At 42.8% G+C, this 23,438-nt stretch overlaps 3 protein-coding genes across 6 annotated transcripts; 2 read left to right on the top strand and 1 right to left on the bottom strand.

Annotated features, from left to right (window-relative positions):
• Positions 1-363: 363 nt before the first annotated feature.
• LOC127770619 (protein NLP2) lies at positions 364-6,598 on the bottom strand. Of its 4 annotated transcripts, none has more exons than XM_052296402.1 (6): positions 6,042-6,598; positions 4,799-5,922; positions 3,897-3,955; positions 3,048-3,782; positions 1,873-1,996; positions 364-1,740 (listed from the first exon to the last, which is right to left on the bottom strand). In XM_052296402.1, exons 2-6 carry the CDS (start codon positions 5,667-5,669, stop codon positions 698-700), a joined length of 2,832 nt encoding a protein of 943 aa, XP_052152362.1. In that variant the 5' UTR covers positions 5,670-5,922; positions 6,042-6,598; the 3' UTR covers positions 364-697. The 4 variants fall into 4 exon arrangements, with proteins under 4 accessions (XP_052152362.1, XP_052152360.1, XP_052152363.1 ...); XM_052296400.1 differs by having other exon boundaries at positions 6,074-6,598; XM_052296403.1 differs by having other exon boundaries at positions 6,135-6,598.
• A 6,662-nt stretch (positions 6,599-13,260) lies between these two features.
• LOC127769288 (uncharacterized) lies at positions 13,261-17,205 on the top strand. Its single transcript, XM_052294823.1, has 7 exons — positions 13,261-13,632; positions 14,136-14,235; positions 14,342-14,407; positions 15,635-15,749; positions 15,996-16,078; positions 16,227-16,288; positions 16,756-17,205. The coding sequence occupies exons 1-7, from the start codon at positions 13,427-13,429 to the stop codon at positions 16,862-16,864; spliced, it is 741 nt and encodes a 246-aa protein (XP_052150783.1). The 5' UTR covers positions 13,261-13,426; the 3' UTR covers positions 16,865-17,205.
• A 2,321-nt stretch (positions 17,206-19,526) lies between these two features.
• Positions 19,527-23,215, top strand: LOC127771029 (transcription factor RF2a-like). The gene is made up of 4 exons (XM_052296832.1): positions 19,527-20,353; positions 21,242-21,374; positions 22,044-22,128; positions 22,623-23,215. The coding sequence occupies exons 1-4, from the start codon at positions 19,527-19,529 to the stop codon at positions 22,991-22,993; spliced, it is 1,416 nt and encodes a 471-aa protein (XP_052152792.1). The 3' UTR covers positions 22,994-23,215.
• Positions 23,216-23,438: the final 223 nt, after the last annotated feature.

Raw genomic sequence — 23,438 nt, 5'->3', positions numbered from 1 at the left:
TGCCCACAAAGATATTTACTACTTATATACAGTAGTAAGTACACAGCACAAGGTTCGTAGTATACAATAATTCAGAGAGCTGAAAGAAGCAGATTTACAGTTGGACCAATATGTGCAGAAACATTCGTGAGCATGTACTCCTTCCGGTTCCATATAAATTGACGTTTTAGAAAAAATAAGGTTGAGGTCAAACTTTTATAACTTTGACCATCAATAACTTTAAAAATATTTGGTTTAAAAGAACTAGAACAACATATATAGATTTGTCTTTCAAAGCACTATAATAAAACTAAACATGCATTTATTTATTATATATATTATAATAGAAAAATAAGGTAAAAGATATATTTTGTAGACCGTGTCTTTGTCTAAAACGTTAATTAAAATGAAACCGGAGGGAAGTACAACAGAGAGCCAGGACCACGATTCACAAGCACTGTACACCATCATGACAACAGGTTATTGTCATGTACTCGTGTTCAACAAACTTAAGACCTTAATGGCATTGTTTCTTGCGAGAATATGATCTGATCTGTGTGGGATGATGACTCCACCGTTGATGCTAGCTAAACTGCATAATACACCCTACTGCATACATAATACAAACCCTATTGGCTGTTGCTACAACAAAGACTAGCCTACTGTAATATGGTACAGTTGAGGGTTGGGTGACAGGAGCCCAGGATTCCCTACCATGTTATGAGCTATGTGCCGCCAACTGCAAGCAGGTGCTGCTTCCCGAGCTGCTGACGATGCAAGGGAGATCTCGTACCTGGAGTTTCACGATTCGCGACCCTATGGAGTCGAGAACATCGACGCACTCCTGGAGATCTGAATCGTTTGCCAAGATGACCCATTCATCCTCGTCGTCCTTGTACTTGAGCTGGAATGCTCCGGTTGGCAGCTTAAATCTCTTTGCTATTTCTTCCAATAGTTGATACCAACCCATAGATGGCAAGAACTTGAACCGCACAGTGTCTCCGTTGTAGGTTGCCTTAACTGTCAGTGCAGGACTGGCTGCATCTTTAAGAGCACTTCTTGTGTTCTGTTTGAAGGTAGGGTGGCTTGATGCGCTGCCGCTAGAAGAGTCAGTCATACCAGAGGTAGAAGGGTGCATGTGGTCCTTGTCCTCGGCTTCATGATTGTCAAGCATATCAAGATCTTCTTGTTGTATAGATGGTGAGTTTCTTCCAACTATTTGATTTCTGGTGCTTTCGGAACTTGGGCGGAGAGAGCTAGAAGGATTGGTGCAATCTGTTCCTTTGAGATGCAAAGCACTAAAAGCACCAGTGGGACATAATGGACCTTGTGTGACCTCAGAATTAGATTTTGCTGTGGCATTTGCACCATAAAAATCACTGTTACCACTGCCAATGTGAAATTCATCCTCGTTACTTTTCTTCACATCAGAGATCTGCAACTGGCAACTTTGTCTTTGCGATCCATCAGGCAAAGAACACCCTTCTTCAGATTTTAGGTCAGAATTCTCTTCCACAGTTTTTCCGACTGATGGAGTTGGCAAACCATCGCAAGAAGGGAATGTCAACTTTTCTGGCAGAGAAACTACTGGAACAAGAGATCCAGTAGCAGGATCATATTGCAAGGATCTGTCCACACCATGAACAGAGTTTATGACAGTTTGAATCTTCTTTAATGAACGATTAACCTTGTTTATCTTGCGAGATGGCCATCGTGAAATTCCATGATGCCGGCATATCCGTTTCAAAGTTGTTGGACAAACTGCACCCAATATTAAAAGAAGGCATCAGCAGAAAGTCAACCATTTAATTATACCCTATTTACATAAAGTAGATCAAATAACACAGTAAAGGTTTGTTAAGTTCATTTTACAAAAAGACACTAGAGGCTCACCACCAAGGCTCTTTGCAGCATCCTTTAGGCTCCCAGAGAAGTACTTACGAAGAACATCCAAGCTAATATTCTTCTCAGCTGTACTGCGCTTTTTCTCTGCATGTCCTATGGAACTAGGCTGTACCTGCAGCGCAGAAGGAGATCAGTCAACAAGTGGATACACACATTCTAGATTCTAGAGTAAATTTCACAAAACCCCAGGTTTTGAGGCACATGTAAAGCAAAACCCCATGTTTATGGCAAATACTCATAATTTCATTATTATATATCATATTTTTGGTATATGTTCACATTAGTAGGCTCAAAATACATATCCCTCGCATGTATTTTATCTTCTTCCTTACTCTTACATTGCATGATTAAAAAAACACAAAATTATCTCATTAATACTGACACATTAATCAGATACCTATACATTTAAATAATCATACTACCAATAACCAATGCTTGTTAAAATGAGGCTAACATGTATATATACTCAGGAATATCTCATATTATAATTTTTCAATTATTATGCATAAATATATTAGCAAAAACAATGATATAAGCTTTAACATGGGGTTTCTTGAAACATTTTGCCCCAAAACTTCGGGTTCTTCGAAACAAATCGTAATACCTGGGGTTTTATGTTATGGGTGCTTCAAAACCTGGGATTTTGTGAAAGTTACTCTAGACTTTTTATTATCAACTTGATTACATTTATGTATTAATGTTGAATATGGATTTTGTGGATTTAACCCATCCCAGTATGACTATGGTGGGTTGCTACTAGCATGTTCAAATGAACTTTGCTACTAGCTTACTACCATTGGACACCTTTTCCTCTAATAAAACTGAAAGGTATATATAAAAATCTCACATCTCATTAATAAAGGTGATTTTGATGACATTATTCAATAGGCAAGAGTCAAAGATACATAATCCAATTGAATTTTCAGCAATGGCTATGACTACTAAGACACAATTATTCTAGATATTTACAGAACTACATATCTCTACAGAAGAAACTTTTAAAAAGGTTCAGTTTGGTCAAGTTCATTTTGATTGCTCATGTTTACTGCTGAAAATTTTGACCCGAACACACTAAAAAGGAGTTTATATTCAAGTTATGTCACTCGGGTTCTTACTAAATCAGGTGCATAGCATGACATATTTAGTTAAAGTTAGTAGAGCACCTGCTCAGCCAACTCAGGTTCCATGACTCCTGGCTTGTTAGCTAAAGATGTATCCTCGAATGAAGCTCCTGTGATTGATTGATCACCATGTGAAGAACTTTCTGTGTGTCCAGTTGGCAAGCAACTCTCATTGTTTTTCCTGAACACAGCTGCAGTACCAGCATTAACATTATCAACTTCTGCTTCATAAACTGTTCGCAGACTTTTGCATATTCTTTGCATTGTACTGGAGAGGTTATTCAGCAACATCTGTTGTTCTCCACTGCCTTTGCAGCTGACCGGGAGAAAGAATTCTAGTATGTAGTCATCATTGCCAGTGTATGTGCTCCTTAGACGAATGGCAACAGCAGCATGCAGACTAAACTTACGTGCATGGTGTGCAAGAGGGTAATCCTCAATACTGTACTCTCTTATATCAGGCGAGAAAAATGGCAAATTAGATTTGAGTGCTCGTCCTGCAATGCCTTGCCCTTTCTCAAGATGACGTCTGGCACATGCTTGAAGAAAACCTTGCATCTTTCCATCGTTAACATAACATGCAGATTCATGGATGCGTATTATTGTTTTCCCTGATTGTGAAAAACTGGCACCATCCTTTCCAACAACATAACCACCATCAATACCATTTGATGTAGGAACCCATGTAAGGGCCAGTGGAAGCATATGTGCATGGCAAATAGCTCTGAGAACATCTAAAATCTCAGTGAAGGCAAATTTCTGGTTCTCTGTATAAAACTGCAAACAAACAAATGGTACATTCATCAAACGTCAATAGATAACACAATAAAATGAGAACTTACATTTTTCCATGGGGTGCAAGAGAAATTATCACAATATAACCGTTCAGACCTCAAAAGGTGAAGATGGTACCTTCTGATTGCTAGAACCTTTTGTAGCCTTCAAGTTCACTGCCTGCAGAAAAGTAATGTGTTTAGTATCAAATGAAAGTACCAAGTGAAATATTAGACCATAAAACAAAATAATATCCAGAGTTTACCATTGATAAGAACGGAAATGAACCCACAACTTCACATTATTATTATCAACTCAATGAATTATTATGTAGTACGCAAAGGAATTAAGGGAAGGATAGGATTTTTTTTTCTGACAACACCGGATGATATATTAGCAAATGGATAGTGATTGCTAGAATAAATCAATCTAATAAAGGATAATGAAACTACTTCATATTACCAAATGGTGAATTACACTATATTTAAATCAGTGTTATATAAAGGGTACTGAAACTACTGTGGTGGAAACTACACAAGGGGGGGTATTTGCTTATTTGGATTTGGGGAATTTTTGTGGTAGTTAAAATCCTAAGGATTTAGTACCAATATATGTATAAAAAAAGGTCCTCAAAACGTTTTGAGAATGCCAATAATTGATTTCAAGGAATTCGTTAGTATGCAATACGCTGCTTAGAACTACATACTGGATATGTTTGCTAAAAGAACACTCTGTATGGTTCCATAGGAATTGGAAAACTTGCATCGAACTTTAAGTGTACTCTTTTCTTCATGGCATCCACAAATGAAACAAGGAATCGGATGCATATCTAGTATATGTACTTTACCACAGTGTTTATAGAAGTTGCTAACAAATGATGACATATGACGCACTACAGAATCCAGCCATAAGTATAGATGGGATAGCATTAGCAATAGTATCCATCACTTGTACTCAAAATTCGCCTATTTAAGTTTTGAAAGTGATAATTTCATGGTATAACATCATCAAGTTAGAACTTGCCTGCAAGGCATTGCAAACGTTGTCCATCTCTGCACTGAAATCAGGCTTCTCCTTTCTTGTAACAAGCTCAAACACTGCACAGCAAGAATCCTTGCTGGGGTCATAAATTGGCATTGCAAGTGACCCACGTATCTCGTGATGGAGAGCATGCTCCATCCTCAAATACTCTGGCCTATTATAGTAGAGGACACTTGAGGTCCATTCTGGCACCCCAGAGATGAAGACCCTCCCTGGAAGCCCTGGCTGTAGACCAGGCTCCTCCTTCGCTGAAAACACAAAGTGCCTGGATACTTCTCGATACCCTGCAAGAACCTGGTCGAGTAGAAAAGGTTGCTCACATGTACTCAGCACAACATGACCCTCCTGCTCAACAGGCATCCAGACTTGGGCAAGAGCACCGCTGCCCAATGATTCCCTGAACAAGGACAAAGCCATGAGCATCCTGTCAGCAAGTGAACTGCCCACAACAGACCTTGGAACCATGCTACTCCCTTGATGGGCACCATCGTCCGAACCAAGCTCGCCTGAACTCTTGCCCGTTTTCTCTGCTTCAGTTGGATTCACTGACATTATTTGAGAAGGTTCTTCCACTGCCTCCCCTAGGCCAGAATATGCATCGAGCGGCATATCTTCACTCGTACCAGCAGCACACGGCGATGATCCCATGGATGGCCACATAGCAAACATCCGGTGTGCAGCTGGATCATTTAGCAGCGAGAATAGTTGGTCGGCCACCGAAGGGCTGTAAATCTCCGAGTAACAATCAAGGTTCATGGCTGCTGCACCATAAGGATCATCTGAAGGGCCCATAGAACCGCCGGTGTTGCCATTGCAGCCAGCACGGTTGGATGGCGTAGGCATATCCATGGCTTTGCTCCACTCGTGCAGTTTAAAGATCCTTACGACTTATCCACTCCTACAATACCAACATCGAGTTGGAGCAACTGTATTCTGCCCTGGACAAGAAGCAGAGGGGATCGCTGTATTCTGCCAAAAGACAGAATCTTTGTACAACACTGGGACTAGTTTAATGGGCAGCATCTGAACAGGAGACTGCTTTTCCGATCGTATTGTTCATAGAGGGATTAGGCCTACTCCCCAGGACTGGTGGATCGATCACCTGTTGAACAATCAGCACAGGAACTCAAAAGGTCAAACCTTTGGAGTGAAAGGTCAGGAAAGGTAGCGGCTTAAAGCATCAAGAGCGAATTTCAAAACAAATGATCCAGAGAAACGCACCAAAGGCGATCAAATCTGACGCCACCACCCACCTCAAAAGTCCCCAAAACCAGTAGCAAACAGGAACATCCGCACCAAATCCAAGTATCCAACCTTGAGCCCGGCAATGACGCGCAGAACTACACCTCCCATCGTCCCGAGCTCAATCACCAGACCACGCGGAAGCCTCCAAGCTCCTGCTCCGGGAACCGTTTCTTGGTCGCGGCGCGGAAAGCCCCACCAACCCTCGCGCGGAGGAAACGAGGCCAGCAGCCTCGCCTCCTCGATTGGGCGCAGCGACAAGAAGCGGGGGAAAAAAAACCGGGATACGGTGGCGCAGTTGGCGCAGATTTGGAAGGGGCAACAGCGCCCAGGGAGGTGGAGACTGGAGAAGCACGAAGGAGAGAGAAGAGGAGGAGATTCCTTGGCTCAGAAATTCCCAAACTCCCAAAGCCCTGTGCGCCTTTTATTCCAGGCGGCGCAGCAGCGGATTCTTCGTTTTTCTTGTCACCGATTAATCCTCTCTTTTTTTTCTCTAATCTCGTTTGCTTTGGGGAAAATGGAGGGGGATGGCGTGAACTCACCGCAAGAGAGGAGCGGAAATAATAAGTTGACGCGACCGTATCGTGAGTGATTAAAATTTGTGGGGTTAGTGCGTGAATCTTGATGAGTGTTTAAATTTGATGCAACTTGGTAGGTCAGTTGTGGATGGTTGCGAGAGGGATGCGTTGATGCGTTCATTTCTTTTTTTTTCAGATTTCTTTTTTGCGATAAAAGCTTTTGATTGTATCACCTGTCTACGCACCTAATGCCACATGTTTGACAAATCGGAGTCGCCGCGCATCCTCTTCCCACTGAACTTATGTATACTGGATTAATAAATTAGAGGTTTGTCAAATTGTGTTTCGAAGAAGAAAAAAATTCGCTAGCTCCTGCGATCCAGTTATTTCGTGCCGCCGCGCGTCCAGTCCACATCGACGGCCGCCTGTGCTTCGCACTCTCGACCGCGCGCGTGAGCGAGATGGGGAAGGGAAGAAACACGTACGCTAGATTCTGCAGGGCCCCGCGAAGATTGCTCCCGTGTCCGCGCGCGCTCTCGCCGCCGTCGCCGTCTCGCTCGCTCGCTCGGCTGAGTCGGCTCGCGCACGCGCGGCCGTCACATCCGCTGCGTCGTACTCCCTCCGAACCAAAATACAAAAATAAGTGTAGTTTTACACTATTCACGCTCAACGTTTGATCGTTCGTCTTATTTGAATTTTTTTTATGATTAGTATTTTTATTGCTATTAGATGATAAAACATGAATAGTACTTTATGTGTGACTAAATATTTTTAAATTTTTCATAATTTTTTAAAATATGACGAACGGTTAAACATTAGGCACGGATATATACTACTATACTTATTTTGGGACGGAGGTAGTATTACTTGGCTGGAGAAGCTAGTTCTAGTGCGATGGAGATAGCAAACGCAAAGTACGGACGGGACGGAATACGGTAGTTGGAGTGCGTTCGCCCACAGTGTCGATCTCATCGCCGCTCGCGGCGTAAGAGCAAGTTTAATAGCATAGCCAACTACTCACTCCAATTCATCTATAGTCAATTTAATAGCTCATTTATATAATAGTTATATACTACATAATTAATATCTGGTCCCACCTGTCATGCATACACTGCGTCTTGGAGTCCGTACTATAGCTAGCTACAAATCTGTAGCCTGCTCCTCTCCTCTCTCCTTATTTATCTTCTTAAAATATGTTTGCAGCTGGCTTATAGCCTGTACCTGCTCTAAGAGCAAGAATAATAATAGGCTATAAGCAAGCTATATGCTTACGTGGAAAAGAGAGATAAAAAAAGTGGGTAGTATTGGCTCTCATGCAAGAGCCAGCTTTACATAAGCCACAAGAAATATGAATTAAATTCATAGGGTGAGAAAGAAAGAGAATGGAAAAAATAAAGTTAACCTTATAGCTAATCTATTATACAAGTTAGCTCTAATATTCACTTATAGTAAACAGTGAGCTCAACTATTAAACTTGCTGTAAGATTGACAGGATGCGCGAGCATGCCAAGGCAGGCGTAGTGAAGTGTCGAGTGTTGCATGGCTGAGGATCAATTGGTCGAAGCGCCGGAACGAGAGCCGCGCCTGCATGGGAGCCATGTGTGCAGTGTGCTCGACACGAGTCGAAACCATGCATGGACTCTTGGAGTTTCTTGCCGACCAGCCTCTCCTCTTCGCGCTAGCTAGCCAGCTAGCTGCGGTTTGGCCCGCCGGGCGTGCAGCGTGCTATAGCGTCAGCTGGTTGTGCTTGTGCCTTTGCTATAAACCGAACGATCGACGGTAGTAGAATATCGGGCGCCGAATATAACCAGTACAGTATGCATCTCCCTTCATCTTCTCTCATCGGTCTTTTCTAACGTGTGTCTATTTCTGCTGCCATTGCAGGCTCGAAGCGTAAACCAGATTCACAGAGCAGTGTGTCGCCTAATGAAGTGATTCAACTCAATGACATGCTACTTTCTCCGTGCTAAAATATAGATATTTTTTAGTTGACACGTGCATTAACAAAGTAGATGTTAATGACTAAAGAATATGTGTGATTAGTTAAGAAGATAAAATAGATGAAAGGGAATGGTCGTGATTGGTTGATAGGATAAGTGGAGAAATAACTTTATTTTTGGGACACGGTATTATGCTATAAATAGCAACATTTTAGAACAAAGGTAGATGGGTACGATTTTGGTTTTTTTTTACACTGTAATTAAAAAGATAATGGTCACCAATACCATCATTGACACGTGGAACATGATATTAGAATTTAGGTGAGTCACTATGTAGTCTAGACTGTAACTCTTTGATTTTCTCAATATGACATTTTGTTTGTTTTTAATATAAAAAGTATTTGTTTCAATCAACCAATCAATTATAATATATATTTCAATAAGGACTTAATTTTGCTATGTTTAATACTTCCTCCGTTTCACAATGTAAGACTTTCTAGCACATGTATGTGTTTAGATTCATTAACATCTATATGTATGTGGACAATGTTAGAAAGTCTTACATTGTGAAACGGAGGAAGTATTATGTTACAATGCACGTGCGTTTGGCTAGTTAATGTAAAAGATTGAACTGAATTATTTGTGACCGAATGCGTGCCATCCATTTTCCTAAAGAAAAAAAGAACAATAACGGTTATAGAATGGAATTATCTCATTCTCGGAAAATCAGGATGGGATGGGACATCACACCGCATGTTGTGTACACATGCTTATTAGAGATTTTGAGAGTAAAAATGTTAAAAATATTGATAATTTAGTAGATTAGATGGGCTAGTTAATTATATGCATGTCTTTTTTTAAACCTAAACCAGTCAAAGCTGGTTTTATTTAAGTAGGAGAGAATCTTGACATAATCACCAAGGGTGACAGGAAAGTAACAGGAAAAATGAACACATCTTGCTACATCAGAGCTTGCTAAGGTATTATTCTCGCAATGTCCTTAGCTCCACGTACAGAACAAATTTCACTTCATCCAGTATTTTTACCACTAACTAAAGTATTGAAAGTTCTTTGCTTTTGAAGATCTGTCTATTTCTTTCACACCAAACTTTTCAGCAGAGCAGCATGTCTTATATTATGAAACATTTAAGAAAATAGTGTCTTATATTTTAGAATAGAACGAGTATTTTTTTTTGTTTATGTATCAGGAGGTAAAATTAGAAACCTTGTCTCCCGAACTAGTGTGGAAATAAACGACAAGTCGCTCCACGGTGCGCAGGGTTTCTGGCCGGCGTTTCGAGGCTATGGATCGCTTGGCATTCGTTCATGCCGCACCTGCACGGGGGGCGTCGCATGGTGCGATCCAGCTCTTTCGTCGTGCCGTCGCGCGTCTAGTCCACATCCACAGCCGCTCAGTGACGGTCGTCTGGGCTTTGCACTCTCGAGTCTTGACGCACGCGATGGGTTCTCCCGTGTCCACGCGTCGCCCACGTGGCTGTGACATCCGCTGCGTACTTGGCTGGAGTAGATAGTGCCTAGTGTTAATCTCATCGCCCGGTCGCGCGCGCGTGGATTGACAGGACATGTGGCGCGCGCGTAGGGCTGTCAACGAGCTGAGCTCGAGCGAGCTCATCTGCCCAAGCTCGAGCTCGACACAAGCTCGAGTCGAGCCTATTGCACCTTCGAGCTTTTAGGCAAGCTCGGTTCGAGCTCGTTCGAGCTCGGTACCGAGCTCGGCTATAAATAGTATAATATATATAATAATAATATCTTGATAAGTATAATTATTTTCTATTTAATCACACTAATAAAAGAGTATAAAATGATTAAAATAAATATATTGTGCTAACACATGATAATTTATTTTGTAAATAGATAGTAATATATATATATATATATATATATATATATTAATAAGGTGAACATGCAATACAAACTATACACAGTCGAGCTCGTCCAGACTCGGTAAAGCTCGCGAGCTTTTGATCAGGCTCGAGTTCGGCTCGTTTGGAGCTCGAGCCGAGCTCGAATCGAGCCTAGGACAAGCCAAACTCGAGCTGTTTGCGAGCCTTGAGCTTTTTTTACATCCCTACGCGCGCGCATTGCGGAGTGAAGCGTGTCAAGTGTTTTCATGGTTGAGGATCATATCGATCGGTGTAGCAGTAGCAGGTACTGGAAGCTAGCTATCGCCGGCACGCCGGAACGACGAGAGTCGCGGGTGCGTACGTGGGAGCCATCAGCCATGTGTGCTCGACACGAGTCGAGAGCCATATGCAATGGACTCTTGGAGTTTCTTGCCGACCCAGCCTCCTCTCCGAGCGAGCTACTCCAGCTAGCTTAGCTAGCTGCGGTTTGACCCGGGCGTATCGGGCGCCGACGGTATGTATCTTCATCGCTTGTTGCGTCTGTTCTGACATGGCCACGTAGGTCTACTTATATGTTGTCATATATGCAGGGGCTCGAAGCGTACATACCGCTCTCACAGGGCAATGTGTCGCCTAGCTACTTGATGTGTAGATTTAGATGATGAAAAATTTTGAAAGATCGAACCGAATTGTTGGGTGTGATCGAATCCGCAGCATCAACTTACTAGCCAGAAATAGTGTTTACGTCATCGATCAAATGTAAAATATGATTATTATCCGCTTCTAGAAAAAACAGGGAAGGGACCATCCATTCCGTCTTGTACTCAAATGGCTTTAAATTTGTAAAATTTCAAACTGACTTTAAATTTGTAAATTTCAAACTGTCCTGTACTCAAATGGTTTTGTTTTTTGTGTCAAATTTGTAAATTTCAAATTGACTTTAAATTTTTAACAAAATTCAACCATAATTTACCAGAAGTCAATAGTTTTAAAATGGTTTTTGCAGTAACCAGTTGAATCGTTAATGGTGCATACCTACCAAAAAAGTTTCATATTTGTCTATATTGACTTCTCGAGGAATAACTCAACCATTCTTTGTTGCATGGATATAAATTGTCCTTGTATAGTGTATATTGAATTGATTAGATGTAATTGTTGATTGTCTTGAATAAATATTTTTAAGGCCATATCATATTATTTTTTATATATGACATGAATGGAATGAAAGCTTAAATGGACGGATTTTAGGAAAATTATTTTCACTGCCATCAAATTTTAATATCTTATTAAAAATGTTACAACGCTGTAAGGACATATTACTAGTGCTTATAGTATAACGTGCGGTTAAACCAATGCATAGTCTAAATTAGCATTTGAGCTTTTGGGAGTTAATCTTGGATGTCATCTCACGTACGCTTACTAATCTATCATGTTCGTTATGTTTTCTTCACCTTGCTGCTGTGTATCGGTTTAGCCTGAATTTCCTAATATTTTCCATGTGTAACGCTTCAGCCGCTCCAATAAAAAGGAAAGAACTAGCCTAGACAATTCTAGGTAAAAGTGATAATAAAACTATTAATTAGGTGAATATCGGTTTAGGCTCACTTCTAACCGAAGTTTGGATCCTCTTTACCATATATCTTTACTCCATATTTACCATATTTCTTTACTCTAGCCTAGACACCACTTTGTAGACCCTTTTCCCTTAACATCGTTCGCTGTTCATAAATTTTATTTTCAACCCATTTTTTTCCTTTTCAAATAAGCCTTCTTGTCTATGCTTTTAAATCTGAAAGATTTGAACATATTAATACACGGTAAAAAAAACATACGATAAAATAGGGGTTGACAACACAATCAGGCCGATGTCAGTTTTTGATATTTTTAGCAATAAGATGAACCCGTCTAACGGCAATAACATGTAAACAAGGGGTTGGTAACACAATCCGGTGTGGCTACTTGCTCCGTTGAAATAAAATTTTGTGAACATATACCCGTATCATGCTCCTTCTCAACTTGCCATGGCTACAAGTATGCCACGCATAGTGGCGAAGCGAGACCAACATCGTTTCTATGCATGAGTAATCATGCATAGTCTCGTGGTTAATTTGGCAGAAACGCAATGCCAATATCTCCAATCCAACGCTCAAATGGTGGAGGAGCTGATCAATGTCATCACGAATGAATGGCAAAAAAAAAACTCGATCATGGTGGATTTGTTTAATTTTGACACTGGTTCACCTGTATATTGTCATAGCTGAGGTCCTCAGGACCAGGATAATGCAATGAAGAGCGGGAAGCCATATAAATCATTGTAATTTGAATATTTTCTTTCCAACATTTGTTGATAGTAATAAAATGTTTCCCTCAATCTTAATAGAACTCTAACCGTATAGCTTGAGAAAAATATATAGAAATCTAGATACACTATAGTCCTTGATATGATAATCAATCTTTCCTCTATATTTTTACGAGATCCTTTTTGCTACTTTCAGGGGTTAATGTGTAATACTATTTCTTTGTAGGAACCTCTGTGCAACTTCGAAGGTGTAACTGAATTATAGAATCTATCTAGATCGTAGGTCTGTGGTGCCTTGCCTTAAAAAAAAAAAGCTCTACACGGTCACACTAGTATCAACCGTCATAGGAAGTGACATTCGAAGTTTATTTTCAAGATAGATATTATGGTTTGTTGTTTAGATAATATGAAAAGAAGGTTAAAAATAAAACACAGATTATGCATCCACAGGGAGAAAAAAAAAGGTCAATTCAGAGCAAACTAATAAAAATCCCCTAGAGAGAGAGAGAGAGAGAGAGAGAGAGAGAGAGAGAAACCCGCCTCGGCTTGCGAACAAGTGTAACAAAAATCCCCAAATCGATCGAAAAGATCCCCAAAAAGAAAAAGAAAAAAAACTTCTTTTTTATTCCCCATCCACTCGTAGCGGGAAAGAGAAGAGAGGGGCTCTCCCGGCGCTCGGAGCGCAGAAGCAGCGAGCCGCTTCCCGAAGGGAGCACGAAAATTCGCGCCCAGTTTGGTCGGCATGGGCGCGAACGGCCACCCGCCGCCGGCGAGCGCCGCCGCGCAGAACGGGTCCCATTCCAGTGGCGGCGGCGGAGGAGGAGATGGTGGAGGAGGGGGAGCAAACCCTAGCCCCGGCGGCACGGTGGCGGCGCTCCGGCACGACCCCGGCCTGGCGCGGGAGTGGTCGCCGGAAGAGCAGTCCACCCTCGACGAGTTGCTCGTCAAGTAAGTCGCGTGCTTCGCTGCGTCATGCAGATTTGGGGGTTTGGCAATTCGGATTAGGGGGGTGCGTATGGGTACTGATTTTCCGAGTTTTGGATACAATTGCTTGGATTATGTCGGGTAATTAAGATTGTAACTGTACGACGGCTCCATTTAGGGTTTCAATTATGTAATATTTCTTAATTTTGCATGTCATTTTTTTCTGCCCTGTAAAAGCTACCAGTAGCATTTGTTTAGACAAGTGGATAATGTTGCAATGTTGAGAGACTATTTTTTTTCGTCCTCTATTCCCAGCATATTATGTGACTTGCTCTATTTTGTTGTACGGTATATTATGTGAATGCTCGGTCGTTGCATAATGGGTAGAATCCACATGGCACCGGCACGTCTTGTTGCCATCAAAATGACAGTAGCACCGAAAACAACATTGTGAGGGGGCGTCATGGATTGTTTAGTTTTGAGGGCCTTTGTTTTTGCTCTGATGTTACTCTGGTGCTTGCTCTCAGGTATGCATCTGATGCTCCTGTAATTCGTTATGCAAAGATAGCCATGAAGTTGCCAGACAAAACAGTTCGAGACGTGGCCTTGCGTTGTAGATGGATGAATGTGAGTAATAAATGTAGCATATGCGCCTTCAACTCTGTTATCATGGTGCCTGGTCTTGTTACCCTTTTTCCAAGCAATGATTTGAGATTATGCATTTGATGTGCAGAAAAAGGAAAGTGGAAAGAGAAAGAAAGAGGACCACAGCTCCTCGAAGAAAAGCAAAGATAAAAAGGTTTTTACTAATATCTCCCATCCCCTCCATTCTCATGACTGTTGGAATGCATTATGGGAAAATTGATCCTGACTTGCTACAATAAGTTCATTTATAACAGAACCTGGTTAGACATAGTCCGAAAAGTCACTGAATGAAAATCCTCCAGATTATCTGGCATTTTGTAATGATATTTCTTAATGGAAGATGTCAGAACCATCTCTTCCAAAAAAAAAAAACAAGCATATTAGATCAATTAGTTTTTTTAATACTTATTGATTGTCAGCACTTACTATGCACCACAAAAGCATCTGTGAATTTAATCTGTTTCAACCATATTGTCCGTAATATAAATGGGTTCTTTTGCAAACAAGCTGTTAGCTTGGCGGTAGTGCTTCCACTTGAGAAGCCGCTGGTCCTAGGCTCGAACCCAGGATTTGCACAAAAAAAAAAAAGAGCCCTCGTCAGCTTTTCCGTGTTCCACCCGTAACCATTGTGGTTGCCTTCAGTGAAATGTATGAGGCCAATATGCCCTGAGCACCCTGTGGCGCATCCAGGCAACCGGCCTTTGGGGTCTTTTCTCGACCGGGCAAGGAAGAGCTTCTTCTTAGTGCAATGCCGTGGGAGCGGTCTTTCCCCCACTGGTCGATTTTTTTTTTAATGAATGGTTTCTTCCGGTGCAACTTTATTACTTTGCTTTGGCAACTGTGTAGAGTAAGAGGTAGGGCATTCATATGTACTAATGTAAAATTCGCAATATGGTTTCATCGTTCGAGCTGTAAGTTATGCCATGTATTTAAGCTTCAAGATGGCATTTGCAAGAGCCATCGTATTTCAAGTGTATATCGCTATTCTGTAGCTCCAGCTTGGACCTTGCTATATTGATGTATACCCCCCCCCCCCCCCCCCCAAAATCCAATAAATGTGGCATTTATTTTGTATGCATGAGAGAATTTAAAATTTCATATTAATGCCTGCACTTGATACTTATAATTGTGTCGCACTTTATTTTTGAGATTTTACATTTATGCACTTTAAAGTGGAACCGTTTTCTGTTACTTTTTATTTTTCTGCAGCTGGCAGGAAATGAACATGTTTTTTTATTATATTTATGTGAAAGCACTTGTTTTCAACTTATTTTACTCATGCGTTGTGACGATTCACCAAGAGAAAAAGTTCCTTGATGTGTGTGTAGCTAATGCATGCTATATTCACAAGTTTTACACTGACAGACATTTATTGCTGCAGGAGAAGGTTTCAGATTCTTCGTTGAAACCACCTGTTCATATAGCTGGAAGGCCTAATGTTCCTCCGTACCCCCTTCCAGCTCTGCCCATTGACGATGATGAAATTTCTTCCAAAGGTAAATCACAATTGATATTGACTGAACTAATTCGCAGTTAGTTTCATGTTTTATTGAACCTTTTCATTGGTCCAGTTACATGTGCAATGAAGAAATGCGCGTGTTATGCAAAGTTCTTTCTCGTGTATCATTTGGGACTTGTATGGACCATGATCTGACTGCTGAAGTCAAGTGCACCAAATTTTATATCCGGGACTGTTGACAGGTTGCTGAATTCATTACTTCTTTTTTCCCCCCTTTTTGCAGCAATTGGAGGTCCAACAGGAGAAATCCTTGAAACTAATGCCCAAGTTTTGAGTCAAATTTCAACCAACCTCAGCACTATGCAGGTATTGTGTGTTTATTTCAAGATGACCCCTGGTGATACTGCCTCATCAATATATTTCAGGATCATGCTATTTTTCTTTCATTTTATCATTACATCTACCATATCTTTCCAGTTTTACTCATCACTTGGTAGTTTATCCTTTTTTGCAGATACAGGATAACATCTCTCTACTGTGCCAAACTAGAGACAATATACTCAGGGTCTTGAAAGAGTACGTTTGAATCCTTCCTTCTGTTAAATTTGCAAAATTTTGAATTGATTTCATGCCGTTTGTCCAACTCTTATATGTTTGCTAATTAGTATCCTTGTATGTTTTAGTAAGTAGTCACAGACCGTGACTTTCCTTGTTTGGGTGTCTATATATAATGAAATTAGAATGTTGCATTATGTTGTCATGTGTGATGAATCATATGTAGCCATCAAAATTTGGAACGATGATCCTCTTTGCAGTTCCCATCAGGCATTCTTTCATTCATTTTCTGACTGAAAATTTATCAGTAGATGGATCTTGGATATTTTCTGTAGATTTTTCTGGTAATCCATGTTACAGGACAGTCAAATCTATTAAGATCTTACTTATGGGAAGCATACACAGATAAATGATGCTCCGGATATCATGCAACGTTTGACAGCTCTAAAAAATTTAGTTCTGCTTCTCATGCAACGTTGATCTTGCAGGATAAATGATGCTCCAGATATCATGAAGCAGATGCCACCGCTACCAGTGAAGATAAACGAGGAGCTAGTCAACTCAATGCTCCCCAGGCCAACTGTACCTATGCAGTAGTGAACTAGTGATAGTGAATGAACATATATCCTCAGTAGTCTCAAGAGCTCTTTAGAATAGACAGCTAAAATAAAAATGCCAGCCTTGTTCTGTTCGTTCATTGTGTAGCTCCTCTGGTCCTTGATCTAATCTGTTCCTTTCAGCATGTTCCGTCTAGTACTCTAGATTGTTGACCTTCCAACCGTTCTCCAAATCAGCCGGTTGGAACATGTACCATACTGCCATGGGACATGGTTTCCTTCTACAGCAGTGTCACCTTCAAACTCTGGCATGTTTTGTAATCTATAGCTGTTTAGCCTAATATGATGGAATATTGGAATGGGAAGCCAAGATTTACCCTCTGCGGTTCTCTTAAATGAGGCACAGTGTATGCATTGTTTTGCCCCCTTTGTTTTTGTTTGTGTTTGGTGCTTTCCTACCATAGTTCTGGGTGTGTTTAGTTTACGTCAAAATTGGAAGTTTGGTTGAAATTGGAACGATGTGACGGAAAAGTCGAAAGTTTATGTGTGTAGGAAAGTTTTGATGTGATGGAAAAGTTAGAAGTTTGAAGAAAAAATTTGGACCTAAACTCGGCCTCTATTAAGATCAGGTAATTTCATTGGATGCGTATCTTTTTGAATTAAATGGCTTCGCTACACCCTTATCGTACGAAAGTAGCCTACAGTACGGGTGTGTTTCGTTCAATGCTATTCTTAAATCTTATCCATACCACATTCATTGTTGACATTACGGGGTATGTTTGGTTCAACGCTATTCTCAAATCTCAATCATACAAAAAAAATGTTAGTAATAGCAAAGTACCCATAGGCTATTTGGTTTGTTACCGAAAAATATGGGATGCCAGTATTTTGTTAAGGATATAAAACCTTTGAACTAACTTTACCAAAATTTTTACATCAAACAAAACAACCAACTTATACCAATTTTTTGCCTGCCAATATTTTGATAAGGTTGAGAGTGGCTACAATCCAAACAAGACATCGATGGGAAAAATAGTAATGTGGGTGCCCAAAGCCTCCATATAAGGAATAAGTCCACTTTGACTCCCTTAAAAGTGACCTGAATCTAATCCGTGATCCTCAACCGTAAAACCGAATAGGACGACTCCCCGAACTATTAAAACCGGTACAATTTGACTCCCTCAGCGGTTTTGGAGTATGGTTTCGCTGACGTGACGCATACGTGGCGGTATGGACCTGGTCTTCCTTCTAAGTGACGCTGACATGGCGGTTACGTGTCACTCGAATTAAAAAAATATGTCACCCATTTTTTCATTAAAATAATGTGGGACCCACCGGTATATGAGGCCCACGTGTCATCCTCTCTCTTCCCTCCTTCCTCCTTCCTCGTCCCTCTCTCCCTTCTCTCTCTCTCCTCATGCCGATGTCGTGGATCCCCGTCTCCTCGACTCCCCGTCGTCGGCGCCTCCACCTCGCCACCGTCAGCGCCCTCCCAGCGTCGTCCTCCCCGAACGACCGTGCGCGCGTCTCATGACCGGCGTCGAGGGGTGTGGCCAGGCCCCAGGCATGGAGTTGGTCGTGCGCGCGGTGCGAACGGATGCGGTGGTGGAGGCCGACCGCCACCGCCGCCGCTGCGTTGGACGAGGGGTTCGGCGAGCCCTCGGCGGAGAATCTGGCCGCCGAGCTGCTCTAGCTCGAGCAGAAGATGGCCAAGTGCGGCGCCGCCCGTTCGGCCACCGCGCCGAGAGGACTGGGGGCGGAGGAGGTCGCCGGCGTGGATCCGTGAAGGAGAGGTTGGGAAGGACGACGCCGGGAGGGCGCCGGCGGTGGCGAGGTGGACCTTCTACTCTTCCTCGGTTATTCCTACGCCAAGTGGTAGAAGCAACAGCACAGCAAACCTTCTTTTTGTTCAGGTCATGCTCAAGCAAACAAGCAGCAGCAGCTTGTTGTCGGGTTGAGCTAGCAACCGGAAGCTCGTTCGCCCTTATCAAGGCTTCATCAAGCAATAAGCAAATAGCAGCAGATCCCGAGCAGCAAAAGCGGACTTCATCACCGCCGCGACTTCTACGCGCGGGGTATAGCGCCTGACGCCCGCAGAGGCCCGCACCTTCTTCTCCCAAGCGGCGCTGCCTCCGAGCTACTGCAGCGGCGAGGGGCAAAGGTGCCCCCACATGGGGGGCAGGGAGGTGGACGCCGCGACCGGTGGCGGCGGCAGCCGACAGTGGCGAGGTGGAGGTGCCGACGACGGGGAGTCGGGCTCCATGACGCCGGCGTGAGGAGAGAAAGAGAGAGAAGGTAGAAAGGGAGGAGGAAGATGGAAGAGGGAGGATGACACGTGGGTCTCATATTAATTTTTAATGAAAAAAATGAGTGACATATTTTTTAATTCGAGTGCTACATAACTGCCATGTCAACGCCACATGGAAGGAAGACTAGGTCAATACCGCCACGTGTGCGTCACGTCAGTGAAACTGCCCTTCAAAACCACCGAGGGAGTCAAATTGCACCAGTTTTAATAGTTCAGGGAGTCGTCCTATCCGGTTTTACGGTTGAGGGTCACGGATTAGATTCGGGTAACTTTGAAGGGAGTCAAAGTGAACTTATTCCTCCATATAATATGCACAACAATTAATCGCAAATTCTGTGAAATGTTCATCCCTGGCCCAGTTCCCGGTTCCCCATGATAAGCTAGGGGGAGCTCCATGGCAGAGTCCAGAATATTCGGAGGTCTCAAGCCCACCAAGTCCAGGTTACTGGGCCCTACTATCAGAGGCCCACCACCCAACGGCGCGGCCACTCATGCCCCACGTCGCATCCTCTTCTCCTTTTCTTTTTCTCCGGAGAGTCAATGGCTCAGTCAAAGCTCAACGAGAGCATGTCTTCCTCCTCTCCGTTCTCCGTGTCTCCCCGCCCCATCCGCCGCTAGCCCCGCCTACCCTCGCCTCGCCTCCTCCGCCGCCTCCGCCTCCGCCCCCGCCCGCCTCCGCTCCCGCATTACCCTCCCCGGTGGCAGATCTCCCGTCCCCCCAATGGACCCGGCCGCCTCCGCCGCGGAGTCGTCGTCGCTGTCGTCGCGCGACGTCGCCGCGATGCCGGACTCGCCGCCGCGGCGGGCGGCGAGGCACCGGCGCGCGCAGTCGGAGATCCTCCTCGGGGCGGCGCTCCCGGACGACATCGCCTTCGACGCCGACCTCGGCGTGGTCGGGGAGGTCGGCGGCGGCGGCGGGGACGACTACGAGGAGGAGGAGGAGGATGACGAGGAGGAGGAGATGGAGGGGGCGGGCGGCAGCCGGATGTTCGAGATGTTCCTCGAGGCCGGGGGCAAGCTCGAGACCCCGGAGCCCGCGGCGCCGCTGCCGCCGCCGCCCGCTCGGCCGCGTCACCAGCACAGCATGTCGATGGACGGGTCCACGTCCCTGGCGTCGTCCGCCGCGGGTGTGGCGGGGAGGATGGGCGCGGACGCTAAGAAGGCCATCTCTGACGCCAAGCTCGCGGAGCTCGCCCTCGTTGACCCCAAGCGCGCCAAGAGGTGAGAGAGACTGGCCTGAGAAGTGAGAACCCCTTAGTTTCGCTTGCTTGAATGCTTGTCACCTTTGTGGTATTTTTGGACGGTAAGAATTGGGGAATAGGGTATCATTGCGGCGTTTGATAGGGACAGATTAACTGACTTAGCGTGTTCGTGATTCTGACGAAAGCAAACCTACGAAGTCACAAGATTAAGTGTGTGAACAGTAAGAAAGTTGTGGAATCCGTGATTTTATGATTTTTAACGTGGGGGAATCATACATTGGAAATCATGCTATACTGCTACATTTGAACTATTGATAAAACAGAGTATAGCACTAACTACTAAGCCTGTCTCTATCTATCATTGATGAAGGGAAATTTGGTTCTGAGCAGGTTTGGTATAGTGTACAGTAGTAGTTAATATTTAACAAAGCTGAAAAGGACCGTCATTTGTGTTGTTCTTAATCTCACATCTAAGGTGTGATATGCAAATAAGTGCTTATGGTGATGTTGGTGTGCTCATCATATAACCGAATAGCCCTTGCCCCTTATAGATGGTTCTTAATTCACTAGCACATTGGAGAATATCTTCAGTTGGAATATGTGATGTTGACAATTATATATTTGTTTTAGTCTGCGTTCCCCTACTTAGAGGGGCCCTATATATTATATGGATTTAACTGTAATTTAGCCCCTTTTATCAGCAGTAATTTAGCTCAACTTTTTTTTAACTGTATGTCAGTTTGTGTTTTCAAATAATTCATAAGTCCAATTTTCCACAGCTATCTAGACTGTGTTTGACTGAGGTTATTTGGTTTTACCGATTATTTTGTCTCACTTACAAATTGGTTTTGTGTGCCTTTTGGGTTTTGACTTCAGTTAATTCTTTTACTCCTTTGAAAAATTTTAGGATCTTGGCAAACCGCCAGTCAGCTGCTAGGTCAAAAGAAAGAAAGATGCGCTACATTGCAGAGCTTGAGAGAAAAGTACAGACTCTCCAGACAGAAGCAACTACACTATCAGCACAGTTGTCCATGTTACAGGTACTTTATTTTGGCTTTACCTTATCTCATACTTTGTGCATCCATGATTTAGACACTCTACACCAATGTTTAGCAGTTGGTTCTACTCTACTAGACAAATGCCTCAGCCCCATGAAAATGTTTATTTAGGTACATGCCTATGCTTTTAACTTGGCATTTTTTACCTGGCAGGCTTCCTATTATCTGTGTTAGTATAAGGTTACTAAACTTGTAGGTTATTCTAAATTTCATGCTGGTTGTATATCAAGTGAAGCTATTTGACAAAGTGCTGCACTGCTGCTTGTTCTGGAAATTCCGACAACCCATACCTAGGGGTGGTAATGGGCCCATCATTTTGACCTACAAAATGTGAGGGTTGGGTCCAAAAAGGTTTGGGCTGAAATTTAGAATTTTTTTGTGCTAAAAATATTTAAGGGTTGAGATGGGTTGTGAAAGGACCCACAGGCCTTGACCCATTACCACCCTGACCCTGTTTCCTCTATCTGAGCAGTAACCATTTATGGTAGTTAGGATGTTAACATCTGATTTATTTTTTCCAGCTGCAAATACACCTTTTGTATCCTACAGGTTGATACTGTTAACATATTGCAGATTATGTAGTTTTTGAAGGAACTTACTTTTCAGTTTTCCACGAGTCTATCCTTGATTATCTCTACCTGAATAATACAGAGAGATACCACTGGTTTAACAAGTGAAAATAGTGATTTGAAAATACGGGTGCAAACAATGGAGCAACAAGTCAGGCTGCAGGATGGTAAGGTTTTCATATCATCGCAGTAATTCTAATCGAATTGCCATATATTTTGAGAAAAAAAAATGAAGTGTCTTCATGACACACTAATTTATAGTATATATAACTGGAAATTACTTGAGCCTATTAAGTATTGTTTTCTTTTCTCTTTATTCTCTTGTGTCTTCGTTGGAATAATATAGTGTGATATTATCTTCAATTTTCTCCTGATATTTTCTTTTTCATCACCTAGTGATCGAAGTGATATTATTGTTTTCTCTACCCCTTTTGCTGAGTTATTAACCTTTTGTCTATGGTAGAGACGTAACAAAAAATCATAAAACAAGATATAAGTTGTATGAAGAAAGTAAGCATTAGTTAATGCAAATTATGACTTAGGATATCATCTTTGATAGGCTTCAGATCATTTATTACTATTTTGTAGGTGTCACAAAAACTCTCCTACAGTATTTTTCCTATCATCTTTAGGATTGTAACTGTTCCTTGTTTGCATGTAGCACTAAATGACAGGCTAAGAGATGAGATTCAGCAGCTAAAGGTTGCAACAGGTCAGGTTAATGCCAACTGCGGCAAAGTGGGAAACTTTGGCCTCTCCTCATTTGGAGGCGCCAATCCACAAGGTTACCAGCGCAGTCACATACAATCTCTTCTGGCAGCCCAGCAGCTGCAGCAGCTACAGATCCACTCCCAGCACCAGCAGCAACAGATGCATCTGCAGCAGCATCATCATCTTAGCGCGGTCCAACAGCAGCTTCTGCAGGAGGGGTTGCCCTTGCCAGGGGATCTGAAGATGAAAGGAATTGTGGCGGCATCCCATGCACAGAACGACGGCGCATCTGAAAGCCACGCTCTGAGGAGTGAGCCGTGAGTTGGCATAGGCTCATGGCGGTTGTCAGTAATAATAACATGTTGTATCTGAGTGAGTGACTCATGCATAGGCTAGCGCAGTATCTAGGTAAAATTTCAGACTATCTATGAAGCACTTAGATGCCTGCAGCCTGTAGAATGTAGATCCCATTCAGTTGTAAGTTGTAGAACTGATGAGGCAAAACTGAGTAATTCACCGGTGCCATGGAGTATGTTCACGTCATATGCAATCGCGCCTGTCTCAATATCTGACCTTGTTCTCTTGTGGACATCAGGTATGTCGACAAGTCCCTCTTCCTGCTTCCCTAGCTACAATTGTTTTTGGTACCGGTTTTACCTGGAATTATTTAGTCCTGGTGATATCCGGTAACCCGGGGAAAGGTTCAGAATTTTAATTTTAGCTTTGAATTCATGGGCTTTTAGGCCAGTTAACGCCAGTTTTGGGA

This window comes from Oryza glaberrima, chromosome 4 (genome assembly GCF_000147395.1).
Source record: "Oryza glaberrima chromosome 4, OglaRS2, whole genome shotgun sequence".
Classification (NCBI taxonomy): domain Eukaryota; kingdom Viridiplantae; phylum Streptophyta; class Magnoliopsida; order Poales; family Poaceae; genus Oryza; species Oryza glaberrima.
The sequence above is the reverse complement of the archived record's forward strand: the minus strand, read 5'-3'. Positions and strand labels throughout refer to the sequence as shown.

Bases quoted from the DNA above. Each gene is read 5' to 3' on its own strand.
- LOC127770619 (XM_052296402.1), bottom strand. From the start codon at position 5,669: ATGGATATGCCTACGCCATCCAACCGTGCTGGCTGCAATGGCAACACC. The intron at 3,783-3,896 runs GTCTGAACGGTT...GTTTGTTTGCAG, and splicing joins TACCATCTTCACCTTTTGAG to TTTTATACAGAGAACCAGAA. The intron at 1,997-3,047 runs GTGCTCTACTAA...TCTGCGCTGCAG, and splicing joins AACCTGAGTTGGCTGAGCAG to GTACAGCCTAGTTCCATAGG.
- LOC127769288 (XM_052294823.1), top strand. From the start codon at position 13,427: ATGGGCGCGAACGGCCACCCGCCGCCGGCGAGCGCCGCCGCGCAGAAC. The intron at 13,633-14,135 runs GTAAGTCGCGTG...GCTTGCTCTCAG, and splicing joins CTCGACGAGTTGCTCGTCAA to GTATGCATCTGATGCTCCTG. The intron at 14,408-15,634 runs GTTTTTACTAAT...TTATTGCTGCAG, and splicing joins AGAAAAGCAAAGATAAAAAG to GAGAAGGTTTCAGATTCTTC.
- LOC127771029 (XM_052296832.1), top strand. From the start codon at position 19,527: ATGGCAGAGTCCAGAATATTCGGAGGTCTCAAGCCCACCAAGTCCAGG. The intron at 20,354-21,241 runs GTGAGAGAGACT...GAAAAATTTTAG, and splicing joins GACCCCAAGCGCGCCAAGAG to GATCTTGGCAAACCGCCAGT. The intron at 22,129-22,622 runs GTAAGGTTTTCA...GTTTGCATGTAG, and splicing joins ACAAGTCAGGCTGCAGGATG to CACTAAATGACAGGCTAAGA.